Source organism: Ambystoma mexicanum, chromosome 1q (assembly GCF_040938575.1).
Source record: "Ambystoma mexicanum isolate Mex_15411 chromosome 1q, UKY_AmexF1_1, whole genome shotgun sequence".
NCBI classification, from domain to species: domain Eukaryota; kingdom Metazoa; phylum Chordata; class Amphibia; order Caudata; family Ambystomatidae; genus Ambystoma; species Ambystoma mexicanum.
Window position 1 is genome coordinate 565,528,527 of NC_090922.1, and position 23,389 is coordinate 565,551,915.

General features: G+C 44.7%; 1 protein-coding gene across 7 annotated transcripts in view; it reads left to right on the forward strand.

Annotated features, from left to right (window-relative positions):
* Positions 1–23,389, forward strand: part of LOC138532030 (probable ATP-dependent RNA helicase ddx6) — a 254,087-nt gene that overhangs the window by 32,118 nt on the left and 198,580 nt on the right. For 3 of the 7 annotated variants that reach the window (XM_069641032.1, XM_069641033.1, XM_069641036.1), the window contains 4 exons: positions 12,396–12,759; positions 14,109–14,172; positions 14,320–14,424; positions 14,733–14,862. In XM_069641032.1, the coding sequence (XP_069497133.1) occupies positions 12,581–12,759; positions 14,109–14,172; positions 14,320–14,424; positions 14,733–14,862 (478 nt within the window). In that variant the 5' untranslated portion in view covers positions 12,396–12,580. Of the gene's footprint in view, positions 1–12,395; positions 12,760–12,830; positions 12,856–14,108; positions 14,173–14,319; positions 14,425–14,732; positions 14,863–23,389 lie in introns of those variants that run through there. The other 4 variants (XM_069641034.1, XM_069641035.1, XM_069641037.1 and 1 more) reach the window with 3 other exon arrangements.

Sequence of the window (23,389 nt, forward strand, 5' to 3'; positions counted from 1 at the left end):
GCAGTCTATCCCAGTCTATCCTTTCCTCGATGACTGGCTCATAACTTGGGATTCGTACGGAACATGCCACATATGCCCAGAAGACGGTAGATCTCCTCTTCAACCTAGGTTTCTCGATCAACAAGAAAATCCAGTCTAAACCCCAGCCAAGTAGAACAGTTTCTGGGGCCCTAATTCGGACCAAAGGCCTCATCTTTCCCTCCAAAAAGGGTTCAAAACATGCTGTTCGAGATCACTCACTATGTAGCCAGTCGAAAGGTGACCGTACGGAAAGCCATGCGACTGTTAGGGATGATGGCCTGCATCTACCTAGTTCCACATGCTCGCCTGTGCATGCGCCCTATAACAGAGTGGCTCTCGAGCCAATGGTGTCGGGCCAGTGAGGCGATCTAGCGGTTGTTTCGGCAGCCCTCGTTCAGTCTCTGCAGTGGTGGTCAAGGGAAAGCCTTCTGCCGGGGAACACCTTCACCACCCCCGCAGTAGGAGCCACTCTCACTACAGACTCATTTCTGATGGGGTGCGGGAGCTCCCCACCTTCAGACGGCGCACACGGTGTGGTCCCCAGTGGTAGCATCCAATCATATACACTTGTTGGAACTGTTAGCTGTGTTCAAGGCCTTGAAGGCTTTCCAACACACCTCCAGGGGAAGACAGTTCTAGTCCTCACACACAGTACTACGGCCTTGTATTACTTCAACAAACAAGTGGACACTCGCTCTCTAGGGCTGTCCAAACTGTCACAGATAATATGGAAGTGGGCTCTCAAATAGACCTCCTATCACAACATGTTCCAGGGGAGCTCAATCTATTGGTGGACGTACTCAGTAGAGACTTCCCTCCCGTAGAGCACGAGTGGTGACTACAGGAGGACATTGTACTCCACCTCTTCGCAGACTGGGACTTCCCAGAGGTTGGCTCGTTTGCCACTCTGTACAACGCCCAATGCCCAGATCACGCATCCAGGTACCCTCAGAACCGCTCCAAGGGGGACAGTCTCTGGAAAAGATGGTCGGGAAATTTGCCTACACGGCCATCGCTTTTGGATCCCGTACCTGGGTTGGATAAGCAAGGGAGGATCACCTGAGTGAAGGGTCCCGAGGGATTGGGAGGAGAATACCCAAAGGCAAGACATGGTATTCCCCCTCTCCCCATTTTCCATCGGAAACTCCTTCCTCAGCCCTCATGGCTTATTTCCTATCCCATGCCATACCCCCCCTCTCCATTTCTGACTAATACTGGGAAGAAGAGGCAACCGAGAGTAGTGAGGATTACCTGTATGAAACACCTTGACAAACAAAAGGAATACTGCCACCTATTACCATTAGGTTGTCCAATTAATAGTCGGGCAGAGTCAGGCATTGAATACTGACTGCTCACACCCGTTTTCGGTATAAAAGGTGTGGTTTTGCACAATCCGAAGAGCGAGCTGTGAATGCTGACTGGAGCCGAGAAGCCAGGGAGCAGAGAGCTGCCAGGATGATAGAGGAGACTTGTGTGCCGAGACGCCGGCCGCATGCTTGTGAGGGGCTGCAGTGTGGCTAGGGAGCAGTGTCTCCAGGGAGCTGGAGGGTGGCAGCCTGCATCCTGCTGCCGGTGTGCCGAAAAGTTCTCATTCCCTTGGGACTTGTGGCAGTCTCAAGGGGGTCTGAGGGGCAAATAGTGAGACCCTGACCTCTTTCCCATGTGCCCAGAGAGACCGCTTGCCAGTGCAATGCTACCCAGTGAGGTATAAACAAGTATGCAAGAGAAATGCAACGTGTGGCTAGCTGGAGTGGGAAAGGGGAAACGCAGATTTTGAAAACGAGAGAAAGCAGAAAGCGAGAGGGAAAGCATTAAGAGCGGAAAGAAAGCAAAAGGCTTGAAAGTGAATAAGAAGGGTGTGAGTGAACCAAAGGAAAGGTGCAAGTGAGCACTGAAGAGTGAACTAAGTGTGCAAGAGGTACGATAAGGAAAAGGAAGGGGGAACGAAAGTAAAGGAGGAACGGTGCAAGAGACACAGTGGAGCGAAGTGAATCAAAGGAAAGTGCTAGGGGCACGACAAGGTGAAAGAGAAAGCCAAAGAAGGTGCAAATGGGCAGAGTAAAGTGAAGGATAACAAAGGGGTGCAGGAAGCAGCTGAAGATGGAAGAATAGAAGAAAAGCAAGTACAGGAAATACAGAGGGGGGGGGGGGTTAGTGAACAGAGTGGTGTTAAGCTCACCTGGTATCCACAGGGACGCCACCCAGCCGGGTTACTCGCTGGTATGCTTCTCAGCTTTGCCCTGAAGTGGTCTGCGGGGAAGGTTCTGCCTGAAAATACAGGACGACTGGGTTAAGTATCCTCTCTCCACCCCCATATGATTTCAGTCCCTCTGGCGCCCTCTCCTCACCTTGTGGTAGAATTAGGCGTGCTCTCCGTCCTGCCTTCTTTGCAGGGGCGCGTTGTCTTTCATGGGCGAGTGCGGTCCAGCTATTTCACTGACGCCGGCCTGTTTGATATTGTTCAGATAGGTCTTATTGCTGTTCTTTAGTTTTGTTGCTATCCTGAATGCCTTTCTTTGTTTAAAATGTCTTTTTTTTTTCTCCCATAGGTATGCAGAGCTTCAGCGCGGCGAACTGGCTTGGTTGAGCCCCGCTGGTATATGATGGCGCATTAAGAGCGCTATGATGCGGTAAGTAAGCGCTATGCGCAGCGCTGCAAAGTATTGCCTTTGCTAACCTGTGTTTTCCTTCCTTGTAGGTCGCGGTGTTCTTCAGTGCGAGTGGAATGTCCGGAGTGGTGCCAGCCGAGAGGGCACCAGCCAGGTAAGCCTTTTGAGCAGTTCGTAATTTGTAAATCTCTACTGCTTTCTTTAATGTTGCCTCTATCTTCCTCTTTCAGGTCGTTCTGTCCGGGAGGCGTGCGGATTCGAGGAAGCTGTTCGCAGTAGCTGCGAGTGTTTAAAGATGAAGACTGCAGGTAAGATGCTGCTGGTAATGATGTTCCTTTTGTCTCCTTGCAGGTTGTGCTTCTCCGAGGTTCAAGGGAATAGCTGGACACGGTGAGCGTCACGTTGGAAGCTGCAAAGTAACGCGAAGCGTGTTGTCTTGCTTGGGTGTGGTTTAAATAGTCCCAACAAAATAGTCCAGGAAAAGTAGTCCCTAGGCTACCACACCCAAAACACTAGACCGCATAGCTTGGTTCTTAGGAGCCAAGCTATGTGGATGCCTCCATGTTGGCTGACAATACAATGAAGTAGTTCCCAAGCACATTGTTTTTCACGGTGTATGAGCCTGGCGCCATAGGTGCCAGGACTGGCCCCATGAGGGCTTTTGAAGAGGATGCCAGGCTCTAGAGGCCAGAGTCCTGACTCCACCTGGCCAATGGGTTTGCCAGAGAGGGTTTTGGGCGAGGGTCGTGACAAGTGGTCGCGCTTAGGTGGAGCAAAGAACCTGGTGTTTACAAAAGTCTGATTTTACCCTTTGAAGGATGTTTGTGAAAGGAATTGTTTACAAGCAAAAGGGACATCCTGACAAGTTGAATTTTGTGTTTGAAACTAAAGGGGCCTCCGATTGGGGGGAAAAGGAACCCTGAGCGGCCTAAAAGGAACTGCGTTATCAAACGGAACTTGTGTTTGGAACTGAAGAGTCTTAGGTTTGGGGCAGGGAACCCTAAGATGCATAACAAAGGTGAATAATCATTTGGGGAAACAGAGGCATAGGCTTGGGGAAGGGAACCATGAGAAGCCTGAGAGGAACCGATATATTTTTGTCTGAAACCTGGATGGACTAAACCTTGGGGAAGGGAATTTCCAGGAACTAATGACATTGGAAGTTGTTTGAACAGGGTGCATGAACTTTGCGGAGAAGAGTTTACGAACAACCTTCTGTCTGTTTTTTTTTTTTTTTTTAAATTGTGCTGAACTTTGATACTGACAGAGCCGCACCTGGTGAGACCACCACCTGAAACCACCCTTGATATATATTTCTTTTTTAATCACTTTTTTTCTTTAAAGAGACTTCCTACCACATTTAAGAGTGAGGCCAAGCATAGGTTTAGACAGGCAGATTTTGGTTTTGGACTTTGTTCCCTCAACTGATATTTCTAAGGGCTTTCGATGTCAAAGTTTGGGCCAGTTGGGTATTACACCAACCCCAGCATTATAGTAAATGAAGGTTTTGAAGTCTGTCACAATGAGATTAGTAAACAAATAAAAAGAAACTTCAGACATGCATACATAACCAGCCATATAACCTATCCAGAATTCCTATAGATTGTTGAATGGTGTCCAATGTTCCAAATACAGATGTCCCCAATCCTTGTTAAACGCATCGTTCTCAAAGCAGGACAGAATCTAAACATCATACAGCCAGTCTTCCAACAAGGGCTCTCTCCTGGTCTTCCACATCTTCAGAATCTGTTTTGTCGCTACCTTCAGAACCTTGTTGATCCATTGGCCATATCCTTTAGCATCCACACATCATCCCCTGCTAGACAACAGAAGAATTGGAAGAGGCATCCTGAGAAAATCTATACTTAATATTGCGTCCACTCCATCCAGTACATGTCTCTAAAATATATTTTCCTTAGGGCACTCAAAGTGCCACTTTCCTCGCCACACCAGCATCTATCAATGTCCAATAAAGGCAACCCAAACCCTTTTGTTGGATAAGTCCCTTTCTTTTAGGTCCAATTCCACTCCTTGTCCAAAATGCCACAACCAAAATCACCCTCCCAAACTCTGTTCCATTTTTCCCCAAGACTCGATCCAGGGCCATAATATTGACTAATGTGGATAGCATGTGCGGTGGTGCTGCAAATCTAGCACATCCACTCAGTTAATTTCCCATTGAGGTAGACAAAATATCTAATCTCTGCAACAAAAGGGACCAAATGTACGTTGTAGTTCTGTAAAAGAAACGACCCGCCCCTCCCGTAACACATCACTGATCTCCAGAATTCCCTTTGAAATCCAACTACACCAACACATGTTATTTGCCAGTTGAAGACTAGCGTTATGCCAGAGATGGGCTGTAATGCATCCATACATTTTGATCTGCATCAGGTAACCACTGTGCGAGTGCTTCATGAGTCACAATCGTTGAAGGCACTTTATCAGCAACATTCGAAATTCTCCCCATACCATAAATATTGTTCAACCTGAACGGAATAATTATTCACTCTTTTGTAAGAAGCCCCTATGAAATTTAACCAAATTCATATTCACGGTACTATGCGTTAGAATGTATCTACAGAATTTTAGGCTTTCTTCCCCCCCCCCAAACAGGAAGTTTTGGAACATTCTATCTAAATTCCTCAACTTTTTCGGGAATCGCAAGGGCAGCGATTTAATTACATAAAGAACAATTGGTAGCAGCGACATTTTGATGATGTTGACTTTACCCCAAAGGATATTCGTTCCCATTTCCTCAATATTCGCCAACATCTTGATCGGTCGATCTATGTAAAATTCTGCTAGTCTCTTCAATTACTGTATTAAATAAATTCCAAGATATTTCACTTGAGAATCCGACCATTTACAATTCCATGTCACAAGGTCTCCTCATCTACAGGCCAGAGTGGCAAACATTGTGAACTTTCTGATTTATGAAACGTCCAAACCTCTCCTTGCAGAGAAAATGGTCAAGTATACAGGACACTGCGCTGTGCTACACCAATTGCACCCAGCTGCACAGAGCCTTGCACCAAAAACAGTTTTAAGAGCCTTTTTATAATATTTATATATTTGGGTGCATTCATGCAGCTAACCTTTACATTTTACAGACACTCATCTCACTAATGTCTTGTGTTTTGTTGCTAATTTTATGTCTTGGGTACAAATAACTTCTGGTAACATTTAAAAATATGAGTACAAAATTGGTATTCAAATAAGCTAATCGTGAACATTTTAATAAGCAAAACTCTGCTAATCACTTTTTAAATGATTTGTCTTGCATGAATAGAATTTGGACCGGTAGGGTGCGCAATTTGCACTCTCCACTAACCATTGGCTTTTGACATTTGACTTTGTGAGTAACGAATGGTGCGATGTGTGTATGTATAGAAGTCTGGTAGCGAGTGAAGTTTTTATGGCTTGGTAGTAGCTTGCAACTTGAATTTGTGCCCCCCGTGTGTAGGGGAACAGGCAGAAAATTAGGGGAAATGTTTTACTGTTGGAAACGAATTCTATATTGTGAACAGTTGAGTTTTAGGAATTATGTTTTAGTATTTTGTGTATATATAAATTTATGCAGCTACAACAAATAAAAACTGACAAGCAGAATTTGCAAGGTGGGGTAACTCGCATGTTCTGTTAGGAGATGGTTTATAAGGGTTTTGGATTTTAAAATCTTTTTAGGTAACGTTTAATTGTAACGTGGTTAGAAGTTTTGAAAGGCTCCCAGATGGAGGCGACTGTGTATGCTTTCTTTTTTGGTCACTTGCGTCAAAACTTCGGAGAGGTTGATGCTGCTTAAACTGGATACCAGGCAACATCCCATTTTTTGAATGCTGTGCTATGCTAAACTTGGATTGGAGCATCTTGGTGGGAAATGCTGCACTAAAGCCTCACATTAACCACAGCAGTCTGCAACATGATACCCGCAAGTACTCTAAAAAAGTGTAAATTGCCATAGTCAACAGCCTTGTGGTGAGCTGCTTCAAAGAGAGCAGTGCTTCCAGAAACTAGGTACTTGCATGTTGCTCACATTCCCCCTACACTACCACATTGCTTAGGCATGCAATCCTGCTTCAGCCTCCTTGGATCTACCGGGAGATTAGGTCCTTCTCAAAGTGTGCATCTGTTCCTGTAGTATCCCAGTCTCTGGCAGACTTCATGATGAGTTCACAGCTTCCAGCACCGACCACACTAGATCTCTGCAGCCCCTTCAGTACCTGACCAAGTCATCTACATGTGTGATGAGACATTTAAATCCCTGTGCAGAATTCTAGCCCACCTAATTTTCCTTGACCTCTGTCCTTTGATCCTAGCATGCCATCCTTTTTTAATTTCCTGCAGTATTCTTTTGCCATTAAAAGCACTGCTCTTAAATTAATATGTTGGAGCTGAACCTTTCCTTGGACCACCCACACCCCTCACCTGCAGATTTGTAAACCCTAGCCTGTCCTGAAAACTGGCTTATGGAGGAATCTTGTAAGAAATGTGTACATCGCTGACTGGACTGCAAACAAAATGGTGGGTGTAGTTGGAAGGAGGAGGAAAGGGAGAGCGATTGAGAAACATAAGGAGAGGAACGTTGGAGCCAGGAAGGATGAGAACACAGAGGGGCTGTGGGGCCCAGCGTGTCTGAAAGGCACAGACCCCTACGTTACATCCCATTGGAAACTTAAAGGAGCCACCAAGATTGTTCCCAGTTGGATCTTTAGATCCGGCATTTGTCTTTAGGCCTTCACCAAGCAAGGTTTTTAGATTGTAGGGGTTACCAACCTCTAGTGATCATCCTGGGATTGAGGGACAAGCTTGGGAGGGAATGGTGTTCACTGGACAAAATAGGACAGTCCTCCTTGAGCCCCCTTTAATATTGAAACAACCCTTTAACTGTTGAGTTGTTATTGAGGCCATCTGTGACAAAAAGTGGTTTCTATGGTCCATCGCTGGGTGCCGCTGATGAAGAGGATGTACTAGGAGGAGCAGGAATGCTGTGAAGACACTGGTGAGGTTTTTTTTTTTATCAAGCAGATGCTAAAACGGGTACTCGTTGCAACTGTCTAGTAGCCACATGGAGGGGGCAGCTGCGGTGCAGGGAAATGCATGCAGTATCCAACATGGTTCTCAGTGGTTTCATCAAACTAAATGACCTTGTGGTGTTCATTGTTCATTTACTTTGCCGAAATTAGATTGTTTAAAAAAAAAAAAAAAAAAATTTAAATGGTGGTTGCCCACCACTCCTACTCTCCCCTCCACCCCAGTACCACTTAACCTGTAGCATAACCAGATCAGACATTTCAGCAAAGTGAATTACAACCAGGTCATTCACTTTGAAGAAAATGAGTCAGTTCATATAGGGAAGGCGTCTGCAACCTTTAGCTCTCCAGTTGTTTTGGATTACAACTCCAAACAGACCTACCTAGTGTAGACAACTGTTAGGGATCCTGGCGACTGTGGTGCAAAACATTTGGATTACTGCTGGTTGCAGACCACTGATGTAGGGTGTTGTGAAGAAATCAGCAATATAATCAAACCCTCGCTGTGGAATTTCTCTTCCCATATGGCTAGGGAAGGGCAGCCGCTACCTGATGCTGATCCTGGTGGTGGCTGCCCGAGGGAGGATCATATGGGGGCAAGAGGACCCACCTGAGCGGGAGAGACTGGTCACAAGAAACGTGGCACCTATCTTTCAGGCTGTTAAGGCTTATTGTGATATTGAACCTGTCCAACTATCTTTTATTGACATCAGGGTTCCTTCTGACAAATTATACCGAAGTACTGAGACAAGAAAGAAGACTGAGTGATAATGGTTACTAGAACTAGGAAGCCTGCACTGCGTTCTAGTTTGCGAGAGCTACACAGTAGCAGGACATTTAAATACCTGTCAGCTTTGCGAATGGAGGAATCCGTAGAGCGAGAGACACGCCACAGAGAACCTTGCTGCACACGAAGCCGGTCGGAAGCTGCAAAATTAAGTTGAGGGCTGCCAGATGCATGAAGGCTGCTGGAAATCCTATCAAGACAAAACCTAGAGCCAGAGGTCTGCGGTGGTGCGTTTGAGGACAGTGCGAGGCTGTCGTGAGACAAGGTGAGAAGCGGCAGAATGCTGTACCAAGCCACCGGCAAGCCACACCAACCACAGGAGAATGTGAAGAATGCCGGAGCAGCCAAAACCAACTGGTGAGCCCAAGGGGGAAAAGTGGGACATCGGGCAAGATGAAAACTTTCCCCACCAGGAGCAGCAAAGGAGTCTAATAAAGCGGGCGGAAAGCCTTGTGATGGTGATGGCGACCGAGAAGGTGGAGGGTCACTGACCCAATTCATGAAAAGAGCATGGACAAGGCTGTGTCTGGCAAAGTGTGCAAGTCTTAATCCCAGCTACATTGTGAAAGACGGTGTAAAAGGTCCTGGCAGGAGAGTAGGCCAGGCTCTGTACGAATTTGGGACCCACACCCAAATATAAGTGTGGAACACTATGAAGGTGAGTCTAGAGACCCACACCTCCAGTAACTTGGCAGGAGAGTATAGCATGCACGTTTGAATGTAAAGCAAATATTGTGAAGTCCTGGCAGGAGAGGAACCCATGCCAAAGTGAATGTGAATCTGGAGACCTGCTTTTCAAGAGTGTGACATCTAGGGAAGGGAAACATACCCCCTGAGTGGAATAATTGTAAAATAACTGAACTATAGAGTAAATGAGAGAGGAAGAACCCTTGAGCGTGTGATGCTAGGGGAAGGGGATCCTGCCCCCCCCCCCCCCTTCCCTTGATTGGAAAGTTATCTTTTGCCAAGGAAAAGAACAGTGGTAAAGAGCTGAAGAGAAGCTGAAAACTCAAGGGAAGGTAAGACCTTCCGCCATCGTAAACCTTGGAGCTTTATTCATTTGTGCACCTTTTTTTAACTTTATCTTGGAAAATTAAAGACTACAGATGGCCAGCTGAAAGACACTTTCCTTTGCAATTTTTATTAGGTTTAGCTAGTAAGGGTCAGGATAGTATTTTGGACACAGGACGGAGAACTGTTTTATTTTGTGACATTCTGGCACTATTTTCCTTGAGGCAGGGAAGCCCCTCATAGTGTTAGGGCGAGGGAGGGCTTTCTCCAACCCTTCTTTTACTTTAATAAACATTTCTAAACAACCGCTACAATGTCTGTGCTCAAGTCTTACGCCTGATTCATTACAGTGTGGGCTTCTTCATCTTAATTTTCTTTGTTTCTTTTGAGTTTCATATGGTTGTAATTGGTTCTGTACTTCAGGTAACGAGCACAGCGTCTGGGTACTGTACTCTGTGACCGGTGCTTGCAACTTTCATTTCTGACCCAAGCGGCGCTTTCCATGGAGCAGCGATTAACTTGAGGGGTTTGTCGCTTGGTTGTGTCTGTAGATAGTGGGCATATCTTCATCAGTTCTTAAATAGCAGAGATTCCTCACAATGATTCTTCTGATGCAGGCATTGAAATTAAGATTGGATAAGCAGGAGGTAAAAGTAGCATCCAGCATTAACCAGTGACTAGGAGCATCCACAGCTGGACAAGAAGCTAATACATAGTGTTCTGCAGATCTAACTTCTCAAATGTTGTATAGCTGTGTCCTAATTTTTACGCACATGTGTTTATTCTGAATTAGTTGGCCTGGTGAGCCAAAAGTAGCTCCTGGTGGCTGTTGGTGTCAAGCTAAGCAGGATCTTCTAGGCTACAGAGAGGAGCTTCATTGCTCCCAGCGCCCCTCAATTTCAAACCATGTGGTAGATAGTGCCCCCAGTTTGACATAAGTATGCAGACGCATGTGCCAAAGAGGAAAATGGGGGTGGGGTATTCAGTCACTTGGGTTGGGTTAACCACGTTGGGCTATCAACGGCATTCTCCCAGGCTTTCTCTTGGGTGTCGGTTCAGGTTTGAATCGGGGCCCCTATCACAAACAAATCATACCTGATACTCAAAACTACTGCCCTCTCTGAGGTAGACGGTAGCTATGGCCATAAATGTAGTAATTTTATTTTGTGTGTGCATGTTTTTAGAAGCCTGTAGAAAATCTGAAATCTTGGCTTTTATTATTCTGGTGGTGGTGTCTTTGGGCAGTGGGGGGTGACTGAAGTATAATCCCAAGCATTGTTGAAAGCAGGGTGCAAAGATTCAAGTTGCAAGCTACTAACCAGCCATAGAAAGTCACTAGCCCCTCAATTCTATACAATCCACCATTTCTTACTCGCCAAGAGTCAACTGTCACGGCTATTGGCGAGTACACATTTTGCACTCTGTTAAAAGCACCTAGCATTGGGCTTGAAGACTGTTATATGTATACACTGACAGATGGTACACCAGTGTCGCCCGAGAGAAAGGTTCCCATGGTGGTGAGTTGAGTTTGTTGCACTATTAAAAGGTGCAACGTCTCTTAGTGAGGTATTATTTTGTTTGGGCATGTAGTTGTTTTTCCAGTTATTTTATTTGTTGGGTTCTACTGTAATTCTATTTTTCACCTGCAAGTTCCCGGTACCGCTCATTTGAGTAGCCAATGGAGTTCATTAGGGCTACTACTACTGCTGCACCTCCATTTCAGGTTATTTGTTGGTTACTTGTCAGGCATTTCAAAGAGCCAACACTTGCAGTTGTGGTTATGGTCCATGTTTATTTACAGTCCTATTGCACTACAAAAGCATTTACTTTATCTGTTGGTTAACTATGCTGAATGTGCCAGGATTTTAATTCCTGAGAGCTAATTAGCTACTGCTTGTTGCCTCACGGTTTTTGGCTAGCTTGACACTAACAGCTACTATAGTGTCACTCAAAGGCCTCGGAAATTCTTACAAATCCATCTTGATCTGTGGGCAAGTTCTTTCGTTTTATATACTCGACCCAAGAGAAATGCACTCTCCCCGTGGCAACATTTACCAGTGCTTCCTTTAAAATGGTGCACGTAACTATAAGCACACCTCATATTTGGCCCAATGCTACCACGCAAGGGCCAGACATGCAAAGTTCAACTTTTATTTGTCATTTACTGCAGGCAAAGCTTGTTTACAGTAAAAATCCAGTTTCAAACATCCTCTTACTCCCCAGTAGTGTCGAGTACCATTCAAATGGTACTCGCCCTTCATAAAATCGTGTCACCAATGCAAATGGACTAGTAGATTTTGAGCCTTGACTCTAAAGGCCAACTGCTGTCATACTAACGTAACATTAACTCTGTGGATGGGAATGTGTGTACGGCTGCACTGAGATACTATTCGCCACTATCACTTCTCTAAACTCGCCCATGTTTTGGAATGTGCCCTTAGGATTGCAAATGTCGATTGTTTGCATCTAGTTGAACGTTGTAATTGGGCTTGTTTTTTAACATAGCATGAAAAATATTCTGTTTTGGTTTTAATGTATCCAATCTGCTTTGAGAAAGTTTCTAGATTTTACACTTTACTTTATTTGAAGCTTTTTAATAATATCAAACTGTTCTTGCTTAGCGTTAAGCGAAAGAGCCCAAAGTGCATAATAACACCCCCCGCCCCACCTAACAAAATCGAAATTCACTAGAAATTTAGATGTCGCACACATCCACAGCTTCTTGTTGCCCACAGGTAGCTTGCTCTTGTCTGATACTTATACTCAAATGCTGCTTTTCATTCCTGCTCATCCAGTCCTTAAATCCCTGTGTGTTTTGAAGCTTTACAAGTTAATTACTTGGGCCCTAATGGTAGGGCACAGTTTTTATCTTTTTTTTTTTTTCTTTTTTGCTGTTCTCTTTTGATTAGCCTTCTGGTTGTTTTTATCTTTCAGCAGGTGCTTTGATCTTCATCCAGATTCGTCAGCACTTGGTTCAAGGAGAGTCATTTGAGGGAACCTGCCGATATTCTTTGTACACTACGCTGGACCATCACAATTCCAACATTCTGTTTGTCAGTGTGCCCTTGCCAGGGGCACTTTGAATTCTCTGAAGATTTTGTCATTTGTTGACTCTGCTTATGGCAACAGTGAGGACAGAAAACCCTCTGGTGATGACACTGGGGGGTATAAATGGCCAAACAAAAGCACAGCAAGGTTTAGCGCCTGGACGTTCTGCAGTAGGACATTCAGTGAAGCCTCAAGTTTCTGGTCAGTTTTCCACACAGCAGCAGGTCCTGCCTGGAAGTACGACACTCAAGTGCGTAATATGCGGTTTGATTTTCAATTCATCATATGGACTCTGGGATCCATAAAGCCTCCCTCATTAAACACCAAGAGGGAATCTTCAATAGAAGTGAGGATTTTATGATCCTTTGCACATAGTGTTGCAATCCAGATGGATCGATCACAAAGTATATCTGTGCCTTCTTTTGAATCATCCTGCGTGGTTATGATTGAGATTCCTTGTACCATGCTGTTGTTTATAAAGTTCTATAATTATGCTTTCTGTGGGGCTGCACATGAGTTTATCATGAATGCAACCCCTAGTGGATATTCTGATGTTAAATTGTTTGTTTTAGTTGATAAGGTAAGTTATTTTTGCATAAATCAAGTTCATTATTCATGGTGCTGCTGTGTGCATACATTGTGCAGTTTTACGTGTTATGCGCTCATAAGTGAGGTCTTGATTTCAAATTCTGCTACACCGAAGATTTTGTGGCATCCTACTCTTGACCATTATCTGAAGTTGGTGTCATTTTGTTGTATGCACAAATCTCTTTATTTGAAAAACAAAAGTAGCCCCTCGGTAGTAAGCTTTGTTTCTTTTTGCATTTGTCTAGTCTTGAGATACTCGTACCATCCCACCTGGGGGTTTGCTGAGAGGGTGGCATAATTGACCATTCTTGTTATACCCGCACCCCCAAAGGTCGCAGTAGCTCCTTGTCATGGAGCTCCTTAGTAACGTGCTAATGCCTAGAATGACCTTCATGGTCTCTGTTTAGAACATTTCCCTGTTTCAGTCCTGTGGTGAGTCTTTGACACACAAAAAACAGTGCTTCAATGCATATGAATTGGATGTAATCAATGGGAATGTAGGATTTGTTAGAGTAAATCCCAGTATGGAATGTTTGGCACACTAACTCCTCTGGTGTGCAAATACAGGTGTAGTCCCCTGCCACTGGTCTAGGAGATGGGATGAATACAGTTGAGTGCCAGAAAGCTTTCTAGGTTTTGACGGTTCAATTTCAGGATCGGGTATAGCTTCCACACTATTAAGTAAAGAGATGGGAAATATTGAATACAGGATAGCAACAGAACTGCATGTGGCAAGGGTGGGATGCTGTATGGGAAGAGCGATAAAGCACAGGGAAGTGATTTGGGAAAAGTAGAGTACTGCATGCTTGCAAATTCTTAAAGAACAAAAGCCAGGTATGGAACATGGGCAATTCTTTACTGGTTTCAGTTGCAATAGGAACATTTTGCCAGTGTTTGTGCAATGAGATGTTCCTGAATATCTGTAGAGCTCCCTTCATCCTCATTGCTAGTCTAGTCTATTTTGAAGCTTGAAAAGAATATGTAATCAAATGCCTTTCACATTATGTACAGGTTTGGTGATGACTGGAAAAAGAAGCTGCACCTCCCCCCCAGAGACCAGAGAGTTCGAACAACGGTTAGTTATCTTACTTTCCTGTAAGTTTGGTTAATACATGCTGGGAATCTGCATGGTCCTTCCAGGTTTATGAGCGGTCCTTGGGAGCTTTAAATGCACTCCAACCCATTTACTTTCCACTATATTTATTTCCTGCTTCTTCTCCAGGATGTCACAGCTACTAAGGGCAATGAGTTTGAAGATTACTGCCTGAAGCGGGAGCTTTTGATGGGAATCTTTGAAATGGGATGGGAGAAGCCTTCTCCAATTCAGGTGAGAAAATGCCACTGGAGAGGTCTCTAGTGTAAGGTGGCAGGAAACTGGATTAAGAGGCAATAGAAATGATGAGCAATGCGGTTAGTGCAGCTGGGAACTTAGTTGCACAACATCGTGATTGTTTATGGGCATTTTGATTGTCAGTCATTTTCTGTTGAGTCAATTTTCTGTAGTGGCAGTGTTTTGAAGGATGTTATGCATTTGTCAAATGTTCTGTAGTATAAAGTTAGAGAATAATAACTTTGCTGAATTATTTCCCAGTATCCATTGACGAATGGTGACATTTTCCCACTTTGTTACTGCAGGAGGAGAGTATACCCATTGCGCTCTCCGGAAGAGACATCCTTGCAAGAGCCAAGAACGGTACCGGAAAGAGTGGTGCTTACCTTATTCCTCTACTGGAGAGACTTGATGTGAAAAAGACTTATGTCCAAGGTAAGAGTCGGCACAAGGTCCCTAATATGGAAGCATGGTGTGGCTATTGTCTGTTTTGGTGTAGTTATGTTTGGCCCGTTCTACTCCCCTGCATCTCCTCTTGTTAGTCAGGTCTACAAATAGGATGGTATGGCTGAGGAGGGTGGATGAGATGAAAGTGAAAATATGAACACTTTCTGCCTGGGAGCCATGTAACCCATGCAGGACTGAGCAAACCTACTGCAGTGCCCCGCTATTTTTATTAAATTGCAATTCTCTAATTTTCATATTGACCAGTTCACCAAAAAAATATATAACCAATTGGACAGCGTTTATTGTGCCACTTTGAGCTTGTTTACAAGTACAGGTTTTCTTTGCTGCAGGCAGCATATTCACTGCATGTATTTAGTCGTGTTGATTTTTCATTTTTGTTTAGTCCCCTTTTACTATTAAAAAACATTGTAACCCGAGAGTCGCAATACAAATAGCGATAGTACAATATCTTGACAGTTTTACCGGCTGTACAAAATCAGGATGATTAGGAAATGGTCAACTAATATCAAAGGGATATATTTAATTTCTCATTCAAGAGTTGTTAGATTGGAATGCAATGTAAATCATATGATGGTATTTATTATTTCATGGCTGGTATTGAGGAGGGATATCATTTTTATGTACACATGGAAAATCCATTTCATATTTCATGCATGGCTAATCATTTTTTAAATGTATCATGTTTGCTTTTTCACTTTTTCTTATTTTTTTTGTGTAAAGAAAAATAATTTGAAAAGTTGTATTTTCAACTAAACAAAAAAATATAAAAAGATTACAAAAAACATTGTTGTCCTACAGTAATTGTATCTTGCATACTAAAAATTCCAATATATGGACATATTTAAATGCTTAAATAAATTGAATTTGCCCCGCCTTGGCTCCAGTCTGTCTGTGAGGGCAGGAAGCGAGGGAGGAGTCCAAAACTCCCCAGGTTTGTCTTACGCCTTATTTGAATGGGGACAAATCCCTGTGAGGGGAGGGGGGGGGGGCTGCTGTCCTGATTGGACAACCAGAGCACCCCTTGATGTAAAATACGGGAAGAGAATGCAGACCTTGGTCTGCAGTTCCTGTCAAATACTGCTAATCTGCAAGCTAAAGAGTAGTCAACCACTGAAACCAAAGCGAATGATGAGGGGAAAATCGGCAGAAACTATTTCCACCGACCGGCAAGCCTGCTCTGTAACTGGAGCCCGCTGTAGCCCTTTTTTCCAATCGACCTGGGCACTCCGAAAATGACACCCCATAGCCTGGTGAGAACCACTAGACTTGCGTTGCTGCGATCTTGCGCTGCTGCAATACCCTGGGACCTCGAGCCATTGTGCGGTGCAAGTCTTCCGAACTTCTGAATCTCGCTGAACTTTGTGGGCATTCTGGTGTATCTCCAGAGACACTAATCAAGTCCGAAAAGTGCCCCCAACAGAGTGCTGGACCTTTGTAACAACGAGAATTCAACAGCGAATTTTGTCTTTTGTGCTCCTTGAAAAGGCCCCAAATCAGCAGAACCGCATTCAACTGCGAGGAAAACCTTGCCTAGAGCCTTCTCCATTGATCCCTTTGTGATCCCAGCTTTCCCTGTACCTTAAGGAGGCTCCAGGCCACTTCTCCAAATCACATGTTTCCTGAGTGGTTTTGGAAGGAGCCATTTTAATAGAAATCCTCTCTGCTCTCTGAAGCGGGCGTGGCTCCAGAGGGGACAGGCCAGTATTGGACCACGTAATGGAGAAATTCAGGGGAACACGCATGTTCAAGTCTCTTATCGGAGATGGCAAGAAGGAGACGTGTATGACCGTATGTGAGCTCTGAATGGATGGAGTTTGAGGTCCGTGACGGTGGATAGGACTTTTTGGTGATGTGTTAAGGTTTAGATTGGATATGATTTCGGTGATGTGGTAAAAGGTATAGCTTGGATAGTAGCTTAATTCTACCTTTTTATTGTTAAAAAATAATTATTTTCATAGTGGAAAAGGGAGCCTCGGCGTGTAAGACTGGGAGGTAAGGGATTCTCAGCCATAGTAGGATGAGAAGGTAGTGTCGCGCAGAATTCTTTTTTATTGATAAAAGCAATGGGATCCTCAGCAAATAAAACAAAAAAAAAGCTGAGATGGTGGTATTACAAGGATATAAGGAAAAAATAAGGAATGGGCCTGGATTTTAGTATATTTTCTCTTGCTGTCTTTTGTGGTTAAAAAGGTGGATGAGTCAGTGTGTTTGACAAACGGGGGGAGAAAAGGGGTGGGGGAGAAAGTGGGTTGATCTGTATTTCTGTTTAACAAGCAGCAATGTGCACAGCATAGCAGTATGTTTTAATTGAAACCTTAGTATGTGGGAAGAAACACCAATGGGACGCATGCAGAAGGCCCTGCCACTGTACTGTGACAGGATAGAAAAATATCGGCGACAAAGGGTGTTGAAAACAAAGGAAGGGGGGGGGGGATGTCCTGCTCCTGGCTAGAACAGGGCTCCCATAACAGAAGCACGCTAGAAAAAATGTCTTTTTAGCAGCAAAATATAAGGGAAAGTTACAAAAATAAGAGATTTTACATCTCTGGCGGTTACTTGAGGATATGGAAGATCAAAAAGATCTCCAATGTAAGGAGATATACCCGTAACACCTAAACCTACATTTGGGTATACGAATCCAGTATATAAGCTTCCAGTGGTAGAGCAATAGTTGACAACCGTTTCAGCAACTAGGTGGATGGGGGAGGTGGATACTCGAGAGCTTCTGCGCCTTCACCTCCATATAACCCATTCACAAGCGCTGGCATGCCCGTAGCATTAGTGTACCCATGTGGTTCACAAGCAGATATGAACAACACCTTAAGTGTGCTGCAGGAAAGCTTGGTCAGGTTAAAATAACCTGGAGAAGTACCACCCGAAATAAGGGTACCAGTGCAGAAAATGGGGGGGGGGGGGGGTGTTGGATTGGAAGTCGGGAGATTTCTTTTCCCGTTCGATTCAACGCTGGGGCAATAATACATTTTTGTCAAGATGATGGGGAAAGGGTATGGACTGTTCTGGGGCAAAAACTAGGCTTCACACAAAAAGTAACCAGCCCCACCCATAACAAAGGGAGAACCCTTGATTGGATAGCAGACTATAACTGTGCCGTATCGATCACTAACGACACTCCCCAATCCTGGACCGACCGCCACCTCCTCTCCTTCTCACTTGAGGCCTCAAGCCCTACAACCAACATGGCACTAGCCCCAGCCATCCACACGAGAAGCAAAAAAAATATCACAGTAGAAAAACTGATCCCACTCATTCTTCCTACACTAAGCCAACTCCAAGACTCTAATCCCTATGACCTCGTAGAAGGCTATAACAACACCATGCGCATAGCCTTAGACGCCATTGCACCATTGAAACTTTGAAAATCCAAACCAAAAAAGCACCTCAACCAATGGTTCTCCAGCCATCTTAAAACCCTTAGATTGGAAAAGAGTAAACTGGAACAAGTCTGGAGACAATCTCTGACTGACCACAACAAACTATTGCTTAACAAAATAGCGGCCAACTATAAAAAAGAAATCATAGCGGCCAAACAAGAATCCTATAACCTGAGAATCTCCCAATCCAACTCCAGCTCCAGAGAATTATTTACTATCCTGAAAGAATTGGAAACCCCGGTAACAATCCCAGATACTTGCGTTAAAAACAAACAATGGTGCACCAGTGTCCAAAATGCACTAAACAACAAAGTCACTGGCCTTCAAGCAAAAATTAAAAATAAGAGACTCCCTCACCAATCTTACCAACCCCATCAACGCCGCCCACTCGAGCCCTCCACCCTCACACCACACACCTAACTCTGCTCGCTTCAGCTTTTCCAAAGTCTCTTCCCTCGAAGTAGAAAAAATAATTCTTGGCCTTAAACCCTCCAACTGCAAAGGTGACCTCTGCCCCCCACAAATCATCAAAGACGCGGCACGAGACCTCTCGCCATTCATCACCAGACTCATCAATGCCTCTTTTTCCTCAGGAACAGTCCCCAGTAACCTTAAAGAGTCCTGGGTCCTCCCTCTCCTCAAAAAACCCTCCCTTGACCCGTCCATCCCAACCAACTACAGACCGATTACCACCGTCCCATTCCTGCTCAAGATACTAGACAAGACAGCATACCAACAAATTCAAAAGTATCTTGAAACAAACCACCTTCTAGGAATAAGACAATCCGGCTTCAGACCCCAACATGGAACTGAAACAGCCCTGATAGATCTGAAAGCCCAAATAGACGACCTTAGAGATAACGGGAAAACTGCATTACTACTCCTGCTAGACCTCTCTGCGGCGTTTGACCTAGTTGACCATAAAATCCTATGTAATCATTTAGACTCAGCTGCCCACTTTTCACAAGAAGCCATCAGTTGGATTGAGTCATTCCTCAACAACAGATCCATGCAAGTCTTCTCCTCCTCTGCCGCCGCCGAACCCATCCCCATTACATGTGGAGTCCCACAGGGCTCGTGCGTCTCCCCCACTCTGTACAACGTGTTCACAAAGCCCCTGTTTGATGATCTAGACGGCCTGGGTATCACCTACACTAACTACGCCGATGATACACAGATCCTCATCCCGTTGACGGGAGATTACAACCAGGATTTGGCCTTGGTGAACAGGGTGTATCATCATCCAGGCATGGATGGCTTCGCACAGTCTATGCCTGAATGATGACAAAACTGAACTCATCATCCTTGGTTCTACGTCCAACCTAACCAAACTCGACCACAATTATGCCAACTTCATCATAGATGGGAACCTAATCAAGGTTTCGAAAGAAGTAAAAACCCTAGGAATATACCTCGACTCCTCCCTAACCTTCCACAAACAGGTTGGCTCGATGGCATCCTCTACGGCCTACACATGTAAGCTCATAAGAGCAGCCAAACCCTTCCTCTCCACCCACAGCTGCACTACACTTGCCAGAGCATTGGTATTATCCAAACTGGACTATTGTAACACCCTCTACATAGGAGCCACCAAACAAATCACCAACAAAATTCAGACACTACAAAACAACGCCCTTAGGGCAGCACTCAATATTCCCAGGAGGGAACACATTTCCAATATCAGGAAATCCCATAACTGGCTCAGCACAACAGACAAAATCCTGCTTAAAGTAGCATCGCTCACCCACAAATGCCTGAATAATGCTGCCCCACGCTATCTGGCAGACAGAATATGCAAACACAGCCCCATCAGACCCACCAGAACCTCCAATGCTAATCTGCTCACCGTCCCCAGGTTTAAACGCACTAAAATGGGTGGCAACAGCTTCCAGGTGAAAGCACCCCAACACTGGAACTCCCTACCACCATCGCTCAGAACTCCCCAACCTTACTCACTTTAGACGCAACTACATCCATTGGTTAAAGAACACGAACCACTAACACCTCTAACACCACACGGCTGCTCTCCGCGTTGCATGCTTTAAGAGAATCTGTAAATTTGTAATACTAAACTTGTATATATTTGTAATTCTTTAAATACATCTACTGCATTCTCTCCTGCCAAACTGTACACATGTTCCTTCATCGTCACACTGTAATTATGTAATGTAAAGTATAATTATGTAATGTAAAGTATAAGCATCCTGTAACCAAGCTTTGAATCACCTTGCTGCTCATGCGCCCTCATACCCTCGGGTCTGGTGCGCAATACAAATGAATAAACTAAACTAAAAAGTCAAACCAGCCAGGGGAAAATCAGATCATGGTGGCCGACTTAATGAAGATTGACAAGGGGGGTCTTGGGAGTCTCTCTGCCAGACATTAGTCCTGGTTACGAGAGACTTACCCAGAGTCTTTAGCTCACTATCCTTCACAGAGAAGAAATATCCCAAACATATCAGTCTTTGTCCTGCCCTGGGGCAGTCCAGCACCGGAATACTAGGCAATTCTCCTCTGAACAAGAGTACCAACAGCATCCCAGGGTGAGACCCAAAGTTACTTAAATATGCAAATTGACAAGGGGGGTCCTGGGAGTCTCTCTCACTATTCTTAGAGAGGCACAGCTCCTCCCTACTGATGAGGTCCAACCAGACCGAAACACGTGTCTGGGGATGTTGTTGGTACTCTTGTTCAGAGGAGAATTGCCTAGCATTTCGGTGCTGGACTGCCCCAGGGCAGGACAAAGACTGATATGTTTGGGATATTTCTTCTTTGTGAAAGATAGTGAGCTAAAGACTCTGGGTAAGTCCCTCGTAACCAGGACTAATGTCTGGCAGAGGGACTCCCAGCACCCCCCTTGTCAATTTGCGACTTAATGAAGAGGCAGGGGAAGAAGGAGATTGAGGAGAGGAGGCAGCAAGAAACCCATCCCCGCCAAGTTTGGCAGGGGGAAGGGATAGACCAAGAAATCGACCAGATTTAATGGTGGTAGTACAAGATCAGAAAAATATTAAAAGGGTTGAAAACAAAATAGACATGCAGTTGCATCTTTTACAAAAGGAGTAGGGATAACGCAGTATGTGCCATGGCCTCAAATGGACAAAAATAATTTGATTTAAAGCTTTCATCCGGAGCCAGTAAATGGATCTATGTATTTGATAAACAAACAGCAGGGGTAGCCTTAGCACTAGGAGACCTTAAAGAGTTTACTGGTCTCCATAATTGGAGACCAGGCTGGGTACCCTGGAATAATTCTTGCAAATAATGAACATGATGGAGCAGCCTTTAATGAAGTACGGGCAAGGGTGTAGGATGCCTTATGAAAGATGTAACCGGATACCCCTGACTTACCTTCTTTAATGCAGTGCACAATGGGTGATGAGGACCCAGTTAGGTTTATTCTTAAGTTACAGGAAATGTGGAGAGTTGAGGCAGGAGGGCAATTGGACCATTCAGTACCATTTTTCTACTTTATCGTAAAGCGGGGATTTACAAAAAGGGGTCCAGAAGCCACTAGATAAAATTGTGGAAGTTGAAGCCAAAGGGTGGGTGGAGATATAAAGTAGAATAGTCCACCATTGTAAGAGATTCAAGGAGCGGGACAGGGAGACCACCCAGAAGCGGCAAACAGACGAGGCAAAACTAATGGAAAAGAAACTAAACTAAATAAGGTTGTCGTCCAAGCACCGGTGACACCGGCAGCTCAGGGGGAGTGGAAAGGAGATACTGAGCGGTTTGTGAATGACCCAATTGTGGCATTATGAGCAGAAGGACGACGGGGAAAATGTGGTCGGGGGGCAGTACCCCAACCCCCAGTGGCAGTATGGAGGAGCACCAGAGGGAAGAGGGGGATTTCAAAGAACAAGGACAGGAGGCTTTTCGAGGGGGGGGACATCACAGTGCTGGTATTGCTGGAGGTGGGGGTATTTTGCAACGGAATGCATGTACAGGCCTGGGATGGGATTTAATTATGGAACATCACATAAAGGGCAGGGATTCCAAGGGCCTCAAGGAATGGGAAACCCGCAATTTGGGAGAGGGGGTCAAAATCAGTTCTCTTATGGGGCTGTCGGGCAAGAGCAACATGGGCAATAACTGCAGCAGGGTGAGGGACACAGTTTAACTGGCGCCCGTTCGAAGGAGTAACGATGGCAGGGGGGGCAGCCCTTTTCACCTTTCCCCCGGGACAAATACATATTCTGATTAGGACCGCTCACAGAGAGCACTCGCGTTCCAATCCTATTGACAACCACACACCCCGAAGAGGAGCCCTTGGTGGAGGTAGAAATAGGAAACAATCTATATATATTCATGGTAGATTCAGGTGCAACTAAATAAATCATTATGGAGGGGAACTTTCCAATATCGGGTAAAACTCTTGCCACAGAAGGATTCTCTGGGGCTATTTCTGCGGTTCCATACACTGAGGAGCTTGATATGAAAGTGGAAGGAATGGTAGTATGCGCCCCCTTGTTATTTTCAGAGCATTCCCTTGTTAACTTGATGTGTAGGGATCTGCTCAGTAAACTAAATGGAACTATCATTCACAGATCAAGGGGTAGTGTGTTCCACTCTGGGGATGTGTGTAGCTCGAGCAATGGTATTAATCAATGCAATGGCAAGGGAGTCAGACGGGGAGTTCCTGTGATCCTGGACTTATTGGTCTATGGCATCAAGGTACTAGCAAAAGCAGTGCCTCTAACATGTGAATCCTCCCGTGTCATGCTCCACATTGATAGTGTTGAGATCACATATGTTCCGGTATACAGATACCTTGGAATAGAATTTGAACCCAAAGGTGAATGTTATATGCAAACGTAACCGAATGATAAGAGCAGCACAAATTACTGCTCCCTTTTAAAAGTTTCACAACAAAACAGGGAGGCTTTACCCTATGGGGAACTCGCCATCTATATATCCATGTTTTTTCTCCTATGATGGTGTATGGGCTAGAATCATTGATACAAATGGAGCTGAATTGGCTACAACCTATAGAGGGCAAATATTGGAGGAAGATATTGGGACTTCCGACATGTATTCCAATGGCTCTGTTAAGACTCGAGCTGGGACTTATATCATTAAAAGCTCTGGTATTGAAAAAG